This window comes from Chiloscyllium plagiosum, unplaced genomic scaffold (genome assembly GCF_037043375.1).
Source record: "Chiloscyllium plagiosum isolate Xiang-an unplaced genomic scaffold, Cpla_swu_hap1 HiC_scaffold_22, whole genome shotgun sequence".
NCBI lineage: Eukaryota > Metazoa > Chordata > Chondrichthyes > Orectolobiformes > Hemiscylliidae > Chiloscyllium > Chiloscyllium plagiosum.
This window is the reverse complement of record NW_028270160.1, coordinates 44,088,367-44,108,759: the sequence shown is the minus strand read 5'-3', so window position 1 is coordinate 44,108,759 and position 20,393 is coordinate 44,088,367. Positions and strand designations below refer to the sequence as shown.

Genomic DNA, 20,393 nt, shown 5'->3' with positions numbered 1-20,393 from the left:
TGATCAGGGAGAGTCAGCATGGCTATATCAGAGGGAGAGTTGAGAAGTGTGGCACTGGAAAAGCGCAGCAGATTAGGCAGCAGCCAAGGAGCAGGAGAGTCACGTTTTGGGCATAAGCTCTTCATCAGGAAGTTAAAAATCACACAACACCATTATAACCTGGTGTTGTGTGATTTTTTTTTAAAACTTTGCCCACTTCAGTCCAACACCGGCATCTCCAAATCATGACTTTCATCAGGAAGGGCTTATGCCCGAAACATTGACTCTCCTGCTCTTTGGATGCTGCCTGATCCGCTGTGCTTTTCCAGTGCCAACTTTTTGACTCTGACTCTGCAGCATCTGGAGTCCTCACTTTGTCCTTTATCCGAGGGATGTCATGCATAACAAATCTCGTGGAATTGTTTTGAGGAGGTGACCAAGTGTTTGGATGAGGACAGGGCAGTTGAAGTACTTTTAATGGATTTCAGTAAGGCCTTTGGCAAGATCCCAAATTGGAAGGTGATAAAGAAGATAAAAGCTTCTGGGATCCAGGGTACTTTGTTAAGTTGGATCAAATATTGGCTTAGTGACAGGAGTTAGTGGTAGAAGAGCTGGGTCCCTTACTGCTTGTGATATTCTAATATGATGTATATGAGAATGTGGAGGGGAGGGGTGATGATAAGTAAGTTTGTGGACAACAAATATTAGCTCAGTGTTGACAGTGAGGATGAAGATGCTAGGTTATAGGAGGATATAGGTAGATCAATCAGATGGCAGATCAGTGGCAAATAGAATTTAACCATGATAAATGTGAGGTGATGCACTTTGGAAGAAAGAACAAAACACGAGCGTACTCAATGAATTGCAGGACACTTGGTTAATTGGGAGGAACAGAGTGATCATGGGGTGCTTGTCCACAGGTTGCTGAAGGTGGTAAACAGGTTAATAAGGTAGTGAAGAAGTATTTGTGACGCTGTGTTCAGTTCTCATCACCACATTATAGGAAGGATGTGATTGCAGTGGAGGGATGCAAAAGGAGATATACCGGGATACTGCCTGGGATGGAGCATTTCAGCTATGAAGACACACTGGATAAGCTTGGGTTGTTTTCTTTGAAGCAGAGAGAGTTAGGTTGTATAAGATTACGTGGGGCATAGACAGGGTGAATAGAAAGCACCTGTAGTCCTGGGTCAAAGGGTCAATAACAAGGGGTATCATTTTAAAGTGAAAGGCAGGTTATTTAGAGGGAAACTGAGGAAATTTTTTACCAACATGGTGGTGTGTGTCAGAATGCTCTGCTTGGGAGGGTAAATGAGATGGAAAACCTTACAACCTTTAAAAAGTACTCAGATAAGCACTTGAAGTGTCATTGCATTCAAGGCTATGGACCTAGTGTGGAAAGGTGGGACCAGTGTAGGTGGTCCTATATACTCGATGGGCCAAAGGACATCTTCTGTACTATATGTTTCTATGATTCTATGATTTTGCTTTGGATAGTGCTTTGTTGTAGGGAAAATTATGACAGTATGAACTAATGCTTGGTAGCTAAACCCAAAGTATACAAATAATTCATTTCTAGCTTAATTGTGAAACTGGCCTTCATTCTTATTTTCACTCTAAAATGGCAAATCTCTTAACGGTACACCATGAAAACTCATACTCAAGGAAATATGATACTTTAGAACATTCTACTTAAATATAGCATAAATCTTTCTCTTTGTTCCAAAATTTGAATCTTGATGTTATTGTGGATGTATGGATATACAAAATTATCGGCCCCAGAATATTAACTGTTGTGATTATTCCGTATTCTACAATAAGAATTAGTAGAATAGAATTAGTCAAAGACAAACAAGTGGATTACACATTGTGTGTTCTTTATGCTGCTTTTTTTAAAAAAAGGCCGTAGGTGCATTAACGTGTAGGTTCAAGAGCACACCAAAGAGGAAAATAGGTTTGCTTTGTTCATTCATACCGATCCCAAGTACTTTTCCCAGTTTTGCGCATCAGGGCCATTTGTTCATTTTGGAACCTATGAGTCGGAGGAAATGCTCACAACTTAGCAAATGAGGATTTCTATAAACAAGTTAGAGTTTTTATTGGCATAACTCTGAAATATGACTTAAATAGGAGTGCATTTTCCATTTAATGTTCAGTCTTTTTTATTTGCAAATTGAAGAAGGTTAATTTACCATCGAGTGAAATGACTGCTCTTACAAACTCCCCAGTGGAAGTGTCTTAACATTTAGTTAATTTTCCCTAAATATTGGGGAAGAAATGGAAACATGACGTACATTATCATTTAAGAAGCAAGAAATGCAATGCAATTCTAAAGTTAAACAAACTGGAATAACAAAACTTGCTTGGACGAACGCTACATGAGATGCGTGCAGTATAAAATAAATTAAAGATTAAGACCTTAAGAGATCAGACCTAACAGTTCCATTTCTCAAAATTATGTTGATGACCAGGCTAGATTTTACAGTATTACAAGCAAATGGGTGAGAGAAAATGTCGATAAGCAGATTTTATGATAATTGATTTAATTACATAGAGAAAAAATCCTTTGATATTAGCAAATCTGATGACAGCGATGATCAGTTATTATATTCAAGCTTAGTATGTCCATGATACAAAACATATTTCCGATGGACTATCTGAGACCATAAAAAGTACATCTAATCATTCATAATTTACATATATTTACACAAGCCTTAATTCCTTAGGGGAAGAATGCTATAACATAATTCTTTAGGTGTAAAATCATGTAAAAGGTGAACTAAATTATGAAGAATTTCAGTAACGTTTATCCACTGTGTAGCTGGGTCATAATGATCAAGGATGTTCTAACTTAAACACAATTTATGGTTTATTGGCATAAATCCTTGAATTGAAAACGCAACAAAATAAAAACACAGCCAAGTTTTCCTCTCCAAATTATGATCCTCCTGAAAGGCCAGTTGTGTGTACGTTGGCTGACAATATGATTTGATTTGAACAGAATACACCCAAAGTAGGATGCAAGCATTCACCATCAAGATTCATACATCAAGACATGTACTGTCTATGTCGTACGCAGGAGTATAATTCCGACACACAGTATAGAAGAAAAAAAAAGGACAGAGATCTGTTCTTCTAAATGTCTTTGCTCTCCACTTCTGTTTCAATCCTAGGCAAAAGCTACCAAATGAACAGGCAGAAACATGTGAACATACCACAGTGAGATTGGAGTGAAGTCAAAATACTGTCTAATTTTTCTGAATCTCTGCTAGGAAGAGGCCCAAATCTGAATTTGTCTAGTCCCCTCAAAATAAAGAGCCTGTGAAGAACCTAGAAGTATCATTCTCCAATAAACATCTAAGTACATCATTTTAGGATGAAAAAAAAAATGAGGACCAGTTAGACATATAATTTGGCTGCAGTTTCTGGACTATAGCCAGAAGTCTCAATGTCAGCAGCCATTATTACTGCTGCAGTTTTTTTTTAAGGCATTACGGTAGCTATCACATTTCCTGTCCCAATTCTGAATAAAAGTGAATTCAAGCAGGTGTTCCTACATGAGGCACACCTACAGGGTATGATAATGATTGGAGCCCTGCCTGAGATACGATTGGGTTTGAACCAAAATGGGTGGAACTTACTTTGAGTGCATTTTGCATTATTTCATTTATTCAGGGAAATGGAAGAAACAGGGATGATAACAAAACATTGCATTTGTTCTGCAAGTTGTAACCATAATAATACACAGTAAGATTGTACATTCTCCCTGTGTCTGTGTGCTCTGGTCTCCTCCCACAATCCGAAGATGTGTAGGTTAGGTCGATTGGCCATATAAATTGACCATAGGGAATGCAGGGTTACAGGCACACTTTTCCCATGTCTGTGTGGGTTTCTGCTGGGTGCTCTGGTTTCCTCCCATATTCCAAAGATGTGCAGGTTAGGTCGATTGGCCACGCTAAGTTGACCATAATGTGCAGGCTAGATGATTAGCCATAGGGAATGCAGGGTAACAGGCATAGGGGTGGGTCTGGGTGGGATGCCCTTTGAAGGGTTGGTGTGGATGGGCCGAATGGCCTGCTTCCACACTGTAGGGACGGTATGTATGAAATTGTATAATGCAAACCAGTAACAATCAGGCAAACATGGGAGGAAATATCAAACTGGCCTTTGAGAACTTTACCTGTTCAAACTAAATCAATTTTTCAAGAGCTTTTCCATGGAGTTATTTACTACAAAATATATTAATGAAGCAAATATGCATAATATAAATACCTGATATGTGCTTATATTTAACAAAACATTTTGAAATATTTACCAAGTGTATAAAACTAAATATAGTGTATTTTAAAGGATAATGCAGATACAACTTGTAATTATATACGCAGTAAAATATCCTCCATTATTTAACATTACAATAATTTGTCAAATGTTTACATAGAGCCAAAGGACACTGACGTATGTGTGATCAAAACGTGTTCAATGAGGTCAGTTTTAAGGGACAACTAAAAAGGAGAATAGCGGGATCGAGAGATGAACAGGTTTAGGGAGGAAAATTCCAGAGCTTTGATCCTAGATATCTGAAAGCACAGAAGAATGTAAAGATAATCAACGGTGTACAAGGACCAGAGTCGAAGGAACATGGAGGAAAATAAAACGGTAAGATATATTGTTAAACAATAAAAGTAAAGCAGATATTTAGCAAATAAAATAATTTGGAATTTTGCAAGTAAATCTCTTTAATTAATCATGAAGTTCATAACTCTAACAAATTGCATTTCTTTAGAATTATGTACAGTAGCGCCTCGACTTACGAACTTAATCCGTTCCAGGACCCGAAAAGTTCACGAACCGAATCAATTTTTCCCATTGTTTGGATAGCATAAGATTGCTTGGACGTAGCAACCAACGCTGCTCACAGCGCACGCGCCAAAGACGAACTGAATGAGATCACATGGGGCCCAAGAGCTTTTGCGTTCAACAAGCGCATAGCAAAGCAGTACAATGAAACCACGTGGTCGCACATGGGCTTTTCGCGTTCATACCGTCGTTCGTACCTTGAATTTCGTATGTATGTTGAAGCAAAATTTTATGTACAATCCTGTTCGTAAACTGATTTGTTCGTGAATGGGGTCGTTCAAATGTCGAGGCACTACTGTATTTGAATGATAAATTTATGTAACGACCAGTTGACTTATATATGATTGATCTCGCCGAGCTGGAAGGTTAACTTACATACTTATCATCAACCTGAGCTACAAATCTTCTCAAAAATCACTAACATTCAAAATTTTTTGTAATAGGAAGAATATCCAATCATATACAGAGAAAGGAAAGAGAAGAAAGAAAGATTGTTTAGCATGTATTTTTCAAATACCAAAAGTAAACAATCTGAAGTTACAATTATTTTAGGACCCGAATAAACATCTCTAGTAGACATCTCATCAACAAATAGGTTTCTAAATTATGTGAAATGAGGCCTAAATTCAACTTACTTTTTAAACCTGCTCATAAATCCGCCATCACTCTTTTGGATGTCATGAACAATCTTTTGAATTTGTCTGTAAGAAAAGAAACAACAGAAATTAAACTTTAGAATAACATTTTGTAAACTTTGAACCATACAGTACAGAAAGTAGCCATACGATTTAATATTAGTGCTGTATAATGCAAACGGGGTAGTTTTGTAAAAGGATTTTTTAAAAATGCCCTCACAAGTATGGCAGCTGATAATATGAATCAGTTCAGTACTGCAGCATACTGCCCAAAATGTCTCAGGATTTATTAGTTAATCCAAGCTATTCAAACTCACCTACGAGGGAATTGCTGTGTTTACCTTTGCAGCTTAGTTTAGTTTCTTCAAGGGGCTGCTTTTAAATTTTTACTTGTACTTCAGTCCTATATTCCCAATCTATGGGCAACCTGTACAGTTTGGAGGAACTCCTCAAGGGCCTGGCCAAGGTAACCAGATCACAGGCTGCAGAGAGGGGACTGTCTGATCCTCTTCTGTGGTTATGTTTGCACTCAGGAATCTAAGGGGAAGGAGCGTGTGGATCCTGCAGCATAATAAAGGGTTTTAGGGGGTGGTGGGGTTTGGAGGTGAGGGCGTTGTTGGGGGTTTTGGAGACAGGATCTTGTGTTGATGAAGCTGGATTAAAAAAGGAATTCCAGTCTTTGTATCAAATGTTATGTAATATAAAAATCAAGATTCATCAATGAGTTGATTTTAAACCATTATTAAGACTCCTTGACATAACAGGTAAGAAATGGAGGTTTTAGGTGAGGTGCAATACAGACGTTCTAAGAAACTGCTTGGAATGAGGAATTACAATTACATAGATTTGAGTGCAGTTCTGAATGGCTTGGCAGAAACCATACTGGTGTTGCATATTATTATTTTGCACATGCCACTTGATAGCACTGTTGATGACCCCTTCCATCGCTTTGTTGATTGAGAGTAGACCGACAGGGCAGTAATTGGCCATTTTGGATCTGTCCTGCTTTTTGTGGAAAAGACATACCTGGGCATCAATGGTGAAGGTGAAGGTGTGGTTGAGCAAATTAGTAGATACAGAAATATTCAGTTGAAGGCATCACTGATGGTAAATGATTGTGAAAGTGTAGTTGTAAGTAATTTGGAAAAGAGATTGTTCCAGATCAGTCAGAAGGAAATGGGCTTTGAAGGGAAATGAGATTAAATTAGTATGAAATAGATTGAAGGTATAGGGAGGAAGCTCAATTAATGCAATTACAGCTAGTTGGTTACATGTATGTTGAACATTGACATGGACTAGTTGAGCCCAATGATTTGTTTTTGTATTATAACTGCTACGTACTTTAGTGAGCTGAGAATTAGTGTTGTATTTATTCAGCATTTTCTCTGAAGACATCATGTATAACACAAGCTGCTAAAATCCAGCTATTAAAAAAATTTCTACTTTCCTCAAAGGACATTCCTTAACTGGGTCTGTCAGTTGTATTGTCAATGTTTATTTCCTTCAATAAAAGCAAAACACTGCAGATGCTGAAAATATGTAACCAACACAGAAAATGCTGGAGAGACTCAGCAGTTCTAGAAGCATATGATGATTGAAAAAACAGGATTAAATTTCAAATCTAGAAACTTAAAATCTATTTCTCTCCAGACTTCCAGACCTGCAGAGTTTCTTCAGCACTCTCCATGCTTGTGTTATTGAAAAAAAAAACTTGTAATAGAAGCTTCTTGAAAATGAAAATCAAACATTAGAATTCCCACTATTGCAGATTAGTTGCCAAAGTTTTGAAATAAAATTGGACTGGAGCTTGCTATGAGACGCATTTTTCCTAGATTTACACAATTTTAGTGACCCGCTGTTCTATGAAATGGAAATGCAGACAATTGATCTGTTTTGTGTCAAGTTTGTAGACCCTGTTAATTCCTGCAGCTTTGAGAGTAGTTTCTGATTTGTTTGCACACTCTCAGTGAAGGTTTGTTCATCGTAATACAACATCATCTATATCAGAGGTGAACACCTGTGGGGAAGTATGAACAACCACATTAATAAACAGGAAGACTATAAGAGATTGCAAATCCCAGTATCCAGATTGTCAGTTAGATAGGTCATTAAAAATACAACATTCAGGGCCCATTCTCTCCCTTCATTCCTGCAAACCACTGGATAGATATTTGCTTTTTTCACAAGTTATTTAGTGAAACAAGCCAGCTGCTACCTTGGCCTGATTTGGCAGAAAGTCAGATTTGTCATTTTGGACCCAGGCCTTTCTGGTGAGCTACAAACCTTGTTCAGCCAGGCTGCTAGAACTTGTCACAACATTGTGTGGGTCGAATACTGAGACAGCCTGCGGTTGGTCCTGGACAGTGGAGAGTAAAGTGGAGGGGAGGGGTGAGCTGGGCTGGCAGCAATATTTTATACATGTTTTTAGAAAGGTGAGGCATTCTCAATTTCCTGGTCAATGACAGGACATTTGAGCAGAGAATGTGATGCATGCTTCACTTGCTACTCCATAAAGTTACAACTGACTACATCATAGAAATATCACCCACATACTCCAGAGGACCATTGAGTGATGAGTGATGTAGACTAAGTCTGTTGAGTCCATTGTCACCTAATCGTGCTTTTTGTGCCCTTTTTGGAGGGTTGGAGGGTGAATGTCAAGACTGAGCCCACTTCCATTCGGCTCACTTTTTAAAAAGTTCATTCGTACAATATGGGCATCACTGATTGGGCAACATTTATTGTCAGTCCCCAGTTGACCTAAGGAAAGTGGTGATGAGCTGCAGTCCATGTACTGTAGCTTGATTCACAATGCCCTTAGGGAGGAAATTCCAAGGTTTTGACCCAGCGACAGTGAAGGAATGGTGCTATGTTTCCAAGTCAGGATGGTGAGTGGCTTGCAGGGGAACATGCAGATGGGGGTGGTATTCCCATATATCTGCTGCCCTTGTCCTTCTCAATGGAAGCAGTTGTGGGTTTGAAAGGTGCTGTCTGAGGATCTTTGGTGAATTTCTGTGTGCATATTGTAGATAATACATTCTGCCGCTGCTGAGCATTGCTGGTGGATGCTTGCGTATATGAACATTCATGATAAAGGGTTGATGCCTGAAATGTCAAGTCACCTGCTCCTTGGATGCTGCCTGACCTGCTATGCTTTTCCAGCGCCACACTTTTCAACGCTTGTGCATATGGTGCCAGTCAAATCAGCTGCTTTGTCCTGGATGGCATCAAGCTTCTTGAGAGTTGTTACAGCTACACTCATCCAGACAGGAATTAGTTCAAGTATGTTTTACCCTCTTGTTGGTTCCCTCATCATCTACAGCAGACCCAGTCTGGCAGCAATGTTGTTTAGGACCTGACCAGTTTGATCAGCAGTGCTACTGCCGAGCCATTCTTGGTGGTGGACATTGAAATCCCCCAGCCTCAGCCCTTGCCACTCTCAGTGCTTCTTCCAAGCGGTGTTCAGAAGGAGGAGTACTGATTCATCAACCAAGGGAGGATGGTGCGTGATAATTAGCAGGTTTCCTTGCCAATGTTTAACTTGAAGCCATGAGACTTCCTGGGGCCCAGATCAATGTTGAGAACTCCCAGAGCAACACCTCCTGACTGCAACTTCTATCTTGTCGCTAGGACAGGACACATCCAAGGATGATAGTGGTGGTGTCTGGGACAATATAAAACACGATTTTGTGAGTATGACTATGTCAGGCTGTTGCTTGACTAGTCTGCAAGACAGCTAGAGTCCCCAGATGTTAATAAGAGGACTTTGCAGGGTCAATGGGGCTATTTCGCTGTTCCTCTGGTGCCCAGTTTGACGCCAGGTTTCATTTTTTTGTTGAGACTTTGTAACAAGTGATAAAACTGAATGGCTTGCTAGACCATTTCAGAGAGCAGTTGAGAGTCAAACACATTGCTGTGGGTCTGGATTCACATTTATACCAGATCAGGTGAGGATGGCAGATTCCCTTCCCTGAGTGAAATTATTGAGCCAAACAGGTTTTCCCAACAATCAACAATCGTTTCATGATCATCAGTAGATTCTTAATTCCAGAGCTTCCCCAATGTTGGGGAAAATTACAGGTACTGGCTTGGTGCCCAATGTTTTAACTGCAACCATCAAAGACTGCTGGTCAGTTTTCCTGCCCACAGATTAGATTAGATTACTTACAGTGTGGAAACAGGCCCTTCGGCCCAACAAGTCCACACCGACCCGCCGAAGCGCAACCCACCCATACCCCTACATTTACCCCTTACCTAACACTACAGGCAATTTAGCATGGCCAATTCACCTGACCTGCACATCTTTGGACTGTGGGAGGAAACCGGAGCACCCGGAGGAAACCCATGCAGACATGGGGAGATCGTGCAAACTCCACACAGTCAGTTGCCTGAGGCAGGAATTGAACCCGGGTCTCTGGCGCTGTGAGGCAGAAGTGCTAACCACTGTGCCACCGTGCCACCCAAACTGTAATATTTAGCTCTCTTTCCGTTTACTGATTGCAGTTTGTAATTTTATTACTTGGATATAAGCTGTCTTTTATTGGATTAAGAAACAGTGGGCACCAGAAATGTCTACTTCTGATAATTGAATATGAATGATTAACCTGTTTAAAGTACTGAATGCTGTTTTTATGGAAGGCATTGAAACATTTAATTTTAACACATTAACTCTTCTGTTACAAGCAGCTGCCATATTAAATATATATTTTATTTCCCATAAATTTTATTTTTAATTTCTATCATCTTGAAAAATATTTTATGTGTAACCGTTTGATCAGCATTTTAAAAAGCAAAAAGACAAACAAATATTCAAGACTTTTAGTCCTATGGTCTTCTTTTTGATGTTCATGTACCCTTACAATCTCCTGAAGCTTTGTAAAAATGAAGGCTGTTTAAAATTAAAATAATACAGCAAAGCTCTAATCAAATCAGTTTGAACTTGCCTAGAACTTGCAAATGATGTTGACACAGAATAAATTGCAACAGGAGCTCATGTTGTTTTGTGCATGCAGACTAAAAGTTCAGGAGTGAATGGGATAAGCTGGATTCTCATCTTGCAGGTACTAAACAATCCAGCAGAATGCAGAACGTGCAACTGCCAGATTTTCCATCAATTTAAATAAATTCAAGGAAAACCAGATGGACCGAAATTGGCTTACGTTCCTCTTCTCTATTCAGTCTTTCCTGCACCCCTTTCTGCACCACCTTACATTTTGCCACTCTAGTTACAAATCCAACTTGGACAACCCAGGTAAAAATCTATTTATTTGGGATCGGAGTCAGCCAGTCCAAGTCACCACAAATACTTTTACTTTCTGAAAGGTTACAGATATTAATTATTTGGAAGAATTACAGTGGACTCCAAAAAAGACAGTGGATACTTCATAAAAAGGGAAAAAAAGAACATAATTTTCTTTGGATCCACTACGTCATACATTCACTGCGCCATTTTCTATTTAAAATTCAAAATCTGCTCCTGTGAACAGTTTTATTTTAGTTGCAATCTCAGATTTTTGAAATTGCTGCTCCGCTTTTGACAACCCAGCAACTTCACACTTCTCGACATAGATGTAGAATATGTTCGGTTTGTTTTCACTACCAGTTTAATGGTGAGATGTTAATCTAGGCTCTGTAGATAGGGAGTTTAAACAAAATAGATGCGATGAGGGAATAGGAGAAAGTGAGACTACAGATGCTGGAGTTCAGAGTTGAATAGTGTGGTGCCGGAAAAGCACAACCGGTCAGGCAGCATCCGAGGAGAAGAATCGATGTTTTGAGCATAAGCCCTTCATCAGGCCTGTGGTCTAAAGGGGATGAGAGCAAGGTAGCTGGGAATGGGACAGTTAGTTGAAAGTGGGGGTGAAGTGATAGGCCAGACAGGAGGGTGAAGCTGATATGGAAATGGCGATGAGGGAATACCAGATAATGGTACTTGGGTAGTTGAAGGCACAGAGTCCAATGAGTGAGTGATAGGAGAGTGGATGTGCAAGAGGTCAGAGAATAAACAGCTAATGGTGGGGAGGCTGAGGTGGGGAGAATGGTTGAGGTGTCAAAGTTACAGAAAGATTAAATCAGTGATGCATGTTAATTGACTATCTTTCAATGCTTATTCTGCTGTCTAAACTTCCTGACTTTTAAGCATTTGCCTACAAAGTTAATTATTGGTTACATGGAATAAAAAACATTTTTTAAAACCATCTGTAAGACTACATATACGTGAGTAAGTTTACTGTCAAGGAAAAACTGTCATGACTGTTAATTCACCATCAAATTTGGATCCAAATATGTAGAAGGGTATAGGTTTGGAAGAAATTGTTGTGTTTAAGAGGGCTAGGTCACGAAACAATTAAATTGAGAATTGTTTTAAGGAATTCATATTTTGTGTGACAATGTAAATAAAAGAGATAGTGAAGAATGGTTGACAAGGTCAGAAATGAGGCAGAGTCAAAGAGTGTGGTGCTGGAAAAGCACAGCTGGTTAGGCAGCATCCACAGGAGCAGTACAGTTGACATTTTGAGCATAAGCTCCTCATTAGGAATGAGAGGGTGGCCCAAGGGGGCTGACAGATAAATGGGAGGGGGTGTTGGGGTGGGGGGCAAGGTAGCTAGGCATGCGATAAGTAGATGAAGGTGTGGATGAAGGTGATAGGTTGGAGAGGGGAGTGGAGCAGATAGGTGGGAAGGAAGAAATGAGGCAGCAGACTTTATGATCAGATGAACTTTAGAGGGTGGGAAACCATCAAGAAGAACATGGCATTATTTGGGTCAGAATGTGACAACTAATCTATGCAATTATAAGTTTCCGAAAGGGTTAACTGAGAATATGAAATCAGCTCCACCCATCAATATATAAAGATTCTTGGGCGGAATTAACCATTGTATATGCAGTGTTTGGTTCCATTTATCTAATGCTCAGTCCATGTAGCCAACAGCAATATGCATTTATTCTTAAATAAAGCTTGATGTATTAAAGAGCCTACCCAGTAATTATGATGTTATGTAACTAGCCATTAAACACTATGTAGCTGAAAATGGTCCTGAAGAAGGGCTTATGCCCGATACGTCGATTCTCCTGTTCCCTGGATGCTGCCTGACCTGCTGCGCTTTTCCAGCAACACATTTTCAGCTCTGATCTCCAGCATCTGCAGACCTCACTTTCTCCTCATTAAACACTAAGTTATTCTGTTCAACAAGACTGAGCCTCCTTTTTGCTCACATTTTTGTGTGACTATCTTTTCCTGGTTGGTATCAGTAATTCTGACTAACATCAATGAGAAGGATTGGTACCAGCGAGCCAGTGAACTTAGGCATCAAAATGATTCAGGTGAACACAACCATATCTTATACCACGTCGTCAGAGGTCCAGATTCTGTCAGATGTACCACAGTAGCAGCAGGAGTACATCATTACTTCCTATAATATGCTAGCTGTAGTGATCTTTTGAAGTCATCAGCGAAGACAGAAAAAAATTCCAGTCCATGAACAACTCAACACAGATTCAGTGGACTGAAGGCCGCTCTAAACATTGTGACTCTATGACTCTACTCAGCAGCCGAAATGCAACAGTCAGTCAACTTCTGAAAATGTAGCAGCCAGAATTTTAAAAAGGCTGGAGAATAATAGCATTTAGCCAACCAGAAAAAAGTATGAAAAAAACTAGACGTAATGAAAATCATTGAAAATGCTTAGGCAAACTATAAGATCGCCCCCAAAGTTCCAAGGGGAAAATTCCAAATCACAAGCCCAGAACAGTGTGAATGTTATTGGACACCCAAAGTAAATTAAGTGCCATAGAAGAAGCGTGAAAATTCATTCACTTAAGAAAGAGATCCAATCTGAGAATCTAAAAAGGAGGCTTAAATGACTATATTTAGTAAACATGCATCATTATAAATTGTTTAAAACTGTCATGAAAAGCTGAAGCAAAAAATTTTGTAAGAAAGGACACATTAAAAAAAATTGTAAACTCAGCAGTGTAATACAAATCATTAAATGACAAATGTCAAAGGCAGAAAAGAAGTTTACTAAAAATATAGAAAACTAATAACCAATAAAGACTTAAAGAGCGCATGTATTTAGCAATGTTACCATTTTTTTAACTCAAAAAAAAAATTCTTGGGGGTAAAGCAGAAAAGATACAAATCATCCATATTGTTAAAGAGTGCTAACCTACTCAGGATAGAAATAGGATGAATTAACAATCCTCTTCCATCTTCGAAAGGATAAAAATACAGATTTTTTTTCATTTCAGGACATTTCAACATTTCAAACATTTCAATGATCTTCATAGGCTTAAAGAAAATTTCTTAATTAAGAGCTTAATTGAAAATATTTAGAAGATTTTAGACTTCTTCAAAAAAGCAAAGAACTTCTGTTAAGGAGGGCAGAAGTAACATTCTTTATTTAAACAACAAAGCTTCATAATTGCAAATCTTTATTAACAATTCATGTTCATCATCCAAAAACCATTTTTAAAAAATCGTAATATTTTTAAAAACTTGAAGAAGCTTCAACAATGTAATACAACTGTAGTAATTGTACAATTTAAAACATTAAACATCAATACCAGCTCTACCTACAAAAGACATTTAACAGTTTTAAAGTCAATCGCTTAAGTAGAATTAGAATTAGCTTTGGCATATGTACTCAGATGAGTAGTCACAAGTTTATAAGTCACCACTTTCAGCACCATTTAGGTACAAAGGTACCTAGGTACAACTTCTTCAGTTACAAGATCTTTGAAATACAGAAATTAAACGTTGCAGAAATAAAAAGTCAGAACAATGGTTTTCCAGCTCAGACCACACTGGCACCTAACCCTCCAGCCTGCACTGGGCCTTGGTTCCAGACTGCACCAGGCTTCATTGTGAGGTTCAGAAGGCTGGGAATAGCAGTTGAATGCAATGGCGTGAGAGAAATTTATTACAACTCCAAGCACATTTAAAATGACAGGTACTTCAAGCAGGCAATTAGCTAGACATTTTGGAAAAGACCATTCTTTAGATACAAACACATGAACAAGGATTAGATATTGGCCATTCTGTTTTGACCCTGTTGTGCTACTTAATAAGGTCACATCTGATCTGATTGTAACCACAAATCTGCATTCTCATTTACCTCTGACAACCTTTCACTCACTTGCTTACCAAGAACCTATCCCATTCTGACTTAAAAATATTTGAGGACTCTGCTTCTCCATCACCTTTTGAGAAAGAATTCCCAAGACTCACGATGCTTTGTGAGGAAAAGATTCACTGCAGCTCTCTTTGAATGGGTGGTCTCTAGCTCTAGATTCTCCCATCAGAGAAAACATCCTCTTCACATCTACCTTTCCATGACCCCTCAGGATCTTGCAGATTTTTCAACGAACGTGTCTCTTACTCTTCTAAACTCCAGTGGATACAAGCATAACCCATCCAAATATTGAAAATGCTTATGCAAACCACTTTTGTTCTGACCTTTCCTCATCAGCCTACCTATTAATACCAAAGGCATTAATCTGGTAAACCTTCTCTAAACTGCTTCCAACTATTTACATTCTTCCTTCAAATGACATGGCCAATACTGTACACAGTACTCCAGATGTCATCTCACCTGTACCCTGTGTGCCTGAAGCACACAATGTCTGTACTTTTGAAATCAATTGTCTTGCAGTACATGATAGCTTTGCTAATTCCTGGATGTATGTTCCATAGAACTCTTTTGGTGATTTATGTACAAGAACACCAAAATCCCTCTTCATCTCAGAACTTGCCAATTTCTCCTCATTTACATAATGTTTCTTTTTATTCTTCCTGTTTTAATTGAAAATTTCAAATGTTTCACATTTACTCAATCTGCCAGATTTTTATCCATTCATTTAATCTGTCTGTCTTTTTGTAACCTCCTATATCCTCTTCATAACTTACTGTACTACCTATATTTGTGCCATCAGCAAAATTAACGACCACATCTTATATAAGTGACTTGGATGAAGGGATACAAGTTGTAAATAATTGAGGTCCGAAGACAAAATTGGTCTCAGAGTATCTCTCTCATTTCTTAAACTAAAGAGGATATTGTACAGGAAAGAACAACTGAGATGGTGGTAGAACTGAAATTTTAAAAATAAAACTACACAAGACAATGACGATAATAGAAAGTCAGCTGAGTTCATCAGACTTCATTAACTTTTTAAAGTACGAAAACATCACATGATGGCTCAATACAATACATCTTCAAGTCCTTTAATGCTAGAACTCTGATACCAGAAGTCTTTCGTTTGTGCGGCCATGTCCAGCTATGTAAGAAAGTGGGATTTTCCAGAGAATCGTACAAAAGTTAACAAAAATCTTTGAACCACAAAACTGTTAATACTTACTTGTGCAAGAAAGTTAACATCTTGCATCAAGCACCTTTTAGAAGAAATCCTAGACTATCAAGACATGCCTTCATTGATCACATACTATATGATGTACCACGTTTTTTGGAACATGCAACTTTGCTACTGCAGAGTGACTATAACAGAATGACACCAATCATACAGGGTTCATCATCATCAAACCCATTTCAAACTTGACACTGGAGCAAATGTTACTATATTATCTAAAAGTATTCCTTGCTTGAAGGAATGAAACTATAATCTTCTGATACAGTAGTGCATGGAGTGGGCAGCATACTATTCAAAATTAATGGAGTACTGTTTTATGACAACCATATTAAACTGGTGTACATCACTAAAAACAAATATTTCTCATTTTTGAGCAGTTACCTTGCTCTTGAAGTTCTATAGTAGGTTGATAAACCTTAATTAGCTCAAAAGTCAAGTGCCAGTGATCAGTACAACTCCTTTGAGCAGAAGGAAGGCGTCACAGGTTTTAAAGTATGTTTACTGAACTGGAGAAATATACACCAATCCAGGTTAATTATGTGACAACTCTCATGACTTAGGGTTTAGTGGATTTTGTGGATTTGACAGTTCTTGAAAAATTGCAAAAGTATCTTCAAAATCATCAAGCATCCCTGACACCACAACCACAAGGTAGATGCCTATTGAAACAGGCAATTCCGCTGAATAGAAGGGATGGTACCAAAACAGCAGCCAGCTTTACTGTCGATGAACCTGCTAAAATGACAGTTATCCAAAAGCATACATTGTGGGAATAGAATGATCACTCGAGTCAAAGCACACAGGTGGCCATTCAGCCCATTATGTCTGCATGGGCTCTTCCATGAGAATCACGACTTACTACCATTACGATTTGCAAACCTGTTCAAATAGGAACAGGTTTTGACTATCTATTTTGAAATTTTCTACTAAATCTTTTCTTTGAGGAAAGCAGTCTCAACCTCTCCAAAGTATCCTTCCCAGAACCATTCTTGGAAATCTCTACTTACATTACAACAAAAGGAAATGATTACTTCTTTCGGAAATACACCTATCTTTTCTGACATAATTTGAGGAAGTTACAGATCCTCCAAGAAAAATAACGATTTGACAACAACATCGATGTTGGAGAACAAGTCCTCTGCACAGGGCATTCAGGAAGTCAAAGATCCGACGTGGTTCCAGTACAGCAACAGACTGCAGTTGAATATTTGCCCTCAAACAGAATAACCAGGTCCTCAGTCATTTATAGCATTACAGGGTTGGGGTGTGATCAGAAAAACCATAGGTTATGGATACTTTAATTATCTAACATAATTTTATAACGGATTTGTTAACAAAAAGTGTTTTGGGAGTAATGTTATATCATGTGGCTAAGTCTTTTGGGTGTTAACAGACATCGTGAGCTAAGCTCCACCTATTAGGATATATAGTACTATTCCTAGAAGGAGCTAAACATTGTCAAAAATCAAACAAGACCAGGTTATAGTCCAACAGGTTTATTTGCAATTGTAAGCTTTCAGAGCTCAGCTCTTTCCTCAGGTGTGTTATGACAGAGGGGTATAAAACACAGTATTTATAAGCAAAAAATTAACAACTTTAAAACTAGTTGCCCTTGTTGAATGTGTTATCCAGTTAGGAGGTAGACTGCTGATTAAAATGCAAAATCCAGATTCCTTTCAAGTCTTTGTCCCTCGATAGTTAAAGGTTATATCAATGTACAGAGGTGACATCTCAGGTTAGACAATGCACTTTTGGTGTGAGGGGGGAATTATTTCATTGAAGATTATTTGCAGTCAAAAAATAAACCTGACCTCAGCTTAGAACATGGACAGATTCGAAATGGGACCTCACAGCAAAAGTGCATTGTCGAACCAGAGATGGCACCTCTTGTACACTGATTAAATCTTTAATTATCGGGGGTCAAAAACTTGAAAGGAATCTGGATTTTGCACTTTAAGCAGCAATCTATCTCCTGACTGGATAAAAGATTCAACAAAGGCAGCTAGTTTTAAAGTTATTAACTTTTTGCTTATAAGTACTGTCTTATACCTCTCTACCATGCCATGCCTGAGGAAGGCGCTGAGCCCCAAAAGCTTGCAATTTCAAATAAACCTGCTGGACTATAACCTGGTGTTGTTTGATTTTTAACCTTGTTCACCCCAGTCCAACTCCAGCATCTCCACATCAGGGCTAAATACTGCATGCATATTTGTTAAAAATGTTCAGCTTAGATGTTCAAATGGTAAGTGCATCAAGTTAATAGTAATCTGTATTCAAAGTTTGTGAGAAGATTTGTAGCTCGGATGCTCGTTGTTGTGGTTCTGTTCGCCGAGCTGGGAATTTGTGTCGCAGACGTTTCGTCCCTTGTCTAGGTGACATCCTCAGTGCTTGGGAGCCTCCTGTGAAGCGCTTCTGTGATCTTTCCTCCGGCATTTATAGTGGTTTGTCTCTGCCACTTCCGGTTGTCAGTTCCAGCTGTCCGCTGCAGTGGTCGCTATATTGGGTCCAGGTCGATGTGCTTATTGAGTGAATCTGTGGATGAGTGCCATGCCTCTAGGAATTCCCTGGCTGTTCTCGGTTTGGCTTGTCCTATAATAGTAGCGTTGTCCCAGTCGAACTTATGTCGGTTGTTATCCGCGTGTGTGGCTACTAAGGATAGCTGGTCGTGTTGTTTCGTGGCTAGTTGGTGTTCATGGATACGGATTGTTAGCTGTCTTCCTGTTTGTCCTATGTAGTGTTTTGTGCAGTCCTTGCATGGGATTTTGTACACTACGTTGGTTTTGCTCATGCTGGGTATCGGGTCCTTTGTCCTGGTGAGTTGTTGTCTGAGAGTGGCTGTTGGTTTGTGTGCTGTTATGAGTCCTAGTGGTCGTAGTAGTCTGGCTGTCAGTTCAGAAATGTTCTTGATGTATGGTAAAGTGGCTAGTCCTTTGGGTTGTGGTATGTTCTCATCCCGTTGTCTTACCCTTAGGCATCTGTTGATGAAATTGCAGGGGTATCCGTTTTTGGCGAGTACATTGTAGAGGTGTTCTTCTTCCTTTTTTTGCAGTCCTGGTGTGCTGCAGTGTGTTGTGGCACTTTTGAACAGTGTCTTGATGCAACTTCTTTTGTGTGTTGAGGTGGTTGCTTTCGTAGTTCAGGACTTGGTCTGTGTGTGTAGCTTTCCTGTATACTTTTGTGGTGAATTCTTCGTTCGGTGTTCTCTGTATCATCACGTCTAGGAATGGGAGCTGGTTGTCCTTTTCTTCCTCTCCAGTGAATCGGATTCCTGTAAGTGTGGCATTGATGATCCAGTGTGTGTTTTCTATTTCTGTGTTTCTGCAGCGGACAGCTGGAACTAACAACTGGAAGCGGCAGAGACAAACCACTATAAATGTCAGAGAAAACATCACAGAAGCACTTCACAGGAGGCTCCCAAGCTCTGAGGATGTCACCTAGACAGGGGATGAAATATCTGCAACACAAATTCCCAGCTCGGCGAACAGAACCACAACAATAATGTGTATTTACTCTTCAGTGTAGCCTGATCACTTATAAGAGACTATCTAGTAACTTGGTACTTAATAGCTAATGACACAGCACCCATGTAATATGGTATTCTCTTTATCAAGACTGAGCCACTCTTCTGCTGAGCACTTTGTGTGGGCATGCTTCTTCACTCGATATCAGTGATTTAGACTAACAGCAATACAAGGATTGGTGGCAGTGAATCATGGAGAAAGCGAGGACTGCAGATGCTGGAGAACAGAGTTGAAAAGTGTTGTGCTGGAAAAGCACAGCAGATCATGCAGCATCCGATGTGCAGGATATTTGATGTTTCTGGCATAAGCCCTTCATCAGGAATGTTGGGGAGAGGGGCAATGGGGCTGAGAAATAAATAGGAGGGTCAGGGTGAGGGTTGGGTGAGGTAGCTGGGAAGGTGATAGGTAGATGCAGGTCAGAGTGGAGGGTAGAGCGGGTAGGTGGGAAGGAAGATGGATGGTAGGACAGTTCCAGAGGGCAGTGCCGAGATGGAAAGTTGGATCTGGGATGAGGTGGAGGGAGGGGAGATGAGAAAACTGGTGAAATCCACATTGATCCTGTATGGCTGGAGGATCACAAGGCAGAAGATGGGGTGTTCTTCCTCCAGGCGTCAGGTTGCTACGATGTGGCAGAGAAGGCAGCCCAGGATTTACAAGTCCTTGGTGGAGTGGGAGGGGAAGTTAAAGTGGTCAGCCTTGGGCAAGGGGTTGTTGGATGCATGTCTCAGAGATGTTCTCGGACATGTTCTGCAAGTTGATGTCCTCTCTCCCCAAAGTAGAGGAAACCACATCAAGAGCAACAGACATAGTAGAGGTGCTTGAATGTGCAGGAAACTCTCTGCTAGATTTAGAACGATCCTTTGGGACCTTGGACGGAGGTGAGGGAGGAGGTGTGTGCTCAGGTTTTGCACTTCTTTAGTTGGTGGGGAAGGTGAAGGGAGTGGAGGGTGAATTGATGGGGGGTGTGGACCTAATGAGGGAGTCGCTGTACCTCTCAATGTGGTCTCTTCCACATTGGGGTGACAGGACGCCA

The 20,393-nt window shown here is 39.6% G+C and overlaps 1 protein-coding gene across 7 annotated transcripts in view; it reads right to left on the bottom strand.

The window, feature by feature from the left end:
• The window catches only part of blnk (B cell linker), a 211,709-nt gene that overhangs the window by 78,243 nt on the left and 113,073 nt on the right, over positions 1-20,393 (bottom strand). For 3 of the 7 annotated variants that reach the window (XM_087998990.1, XM_087998993.1, XM_087998992.1), the window contains 2 exons: positions 5,472-5,537; positions 1,955-2,011 (listed from right to left, as the gene is read on the bottom strand). In XM_087998990.1, the coding sequence (XP_087855116.1) occupies positions 1,955-2,011; positions 5,472-5,537 (123 nt within the window). Of the gene's footprint in view, positions 1-1,954; positions 2,012-2,171; positions 4,557-5,471; positions 5,538-20,393 lie in introns of all 7 variants that reach the window. The other 4 variants (XM_087998991.1, XM_087998996.1, XM_087998995.1 and 1 more) reach the window with 2 other exon arrangements.